This window comes from Cryptosporidium hominis, assembly GCF_000006425.1.
Source record: "Cryptosporidium hominis TU502 chromosome 5 CHRO015117, whole genome shotgun sequence".
Lineage (NCBI taxonomy): Eukaryota > Apicomplexa > Conoidasida > Eucoccidiorida > Cryptosporidiidae > Cryptosporidium > Cryptosporidium hominis.
Window position 1 is genome coordinate 1 of NW_666184.1, and position 739 is coordinate 739.

General features: G+C 24.0%; 1 protein-coding gene across 1 annotated transcript; it reads right to left on the minus strand.

The window, feature by feature from the left end:
- Positions 1-34: 34 nt before the first annotated feature.
- On the minus strand, positions 35-616 carry Chro.50356 (hypothetical protein). Its single annotated transcript, XM_659746.1, has 1 exon — positions 35-616. One exon carries the CDS (start codon positions 614-616, stop codon positions 35-37), a length of 582 nt encoding a protein of 193 aa, XP_664838.1.
- Positions 617-739: the final 123 nt, after the last annotated feature.

Here is a 739-nt window from a genome sequence, read left to right on the forward strand (position 1 = left end):
CGCATATGCATATATAAATGATTAACTGAAATATTTATTTAAGACTTTTTGCAGATGTTATTGATGGAGGACTACTTAATAGATTAAGATTTTCTATAAATCCTTCTTCACCTGATGAAAATAAATTTTCTTTACATATTCTTTGATTATTGAAAAATAAATCGTTATTACAATAATCAGTTCCAGTACTTTGTATCGAGTGTTCATCATTATATAATTTTTTAAATTTAACAGGAGTAGTAATAGTTAATGAGGAATTATATTTAGTATTTTCTTGCTTATTATTGCAATGAGATTTTGAACATGGCGATAATGATTGTGGTGAATTATTATTATAACTTGTACTTATTAATGGTATTTTCTTAGACTTATTTTTGTGAAGGTTTCTTGTATTACTTGAAGAATGATTAAATAATAATTTTGATAATATGCTTCCAATATTAGTATTCCTGTGGTGATTTTGATTATTATTTTTAGATATTTCCTTGTTATTTGAAGGAATTCTACAGGGCTCAACTTTAATAATTTGTTCAATTGCAGGGGAAAGTATATAATCACTTTTTACTTGATTCTTATAATATTTAAGTAATTGTACGTATATGTTCAAGTTCTTCATTATGTTGGGCAACTCTTAATTTAGATACTACTAACTGATTTTCAAGTTGACTTATTTCTTTATTGTATTTATCATTTTCAAAATATAATTTCTTCATTGTTTTAATAGATTTATTTAAAGCAC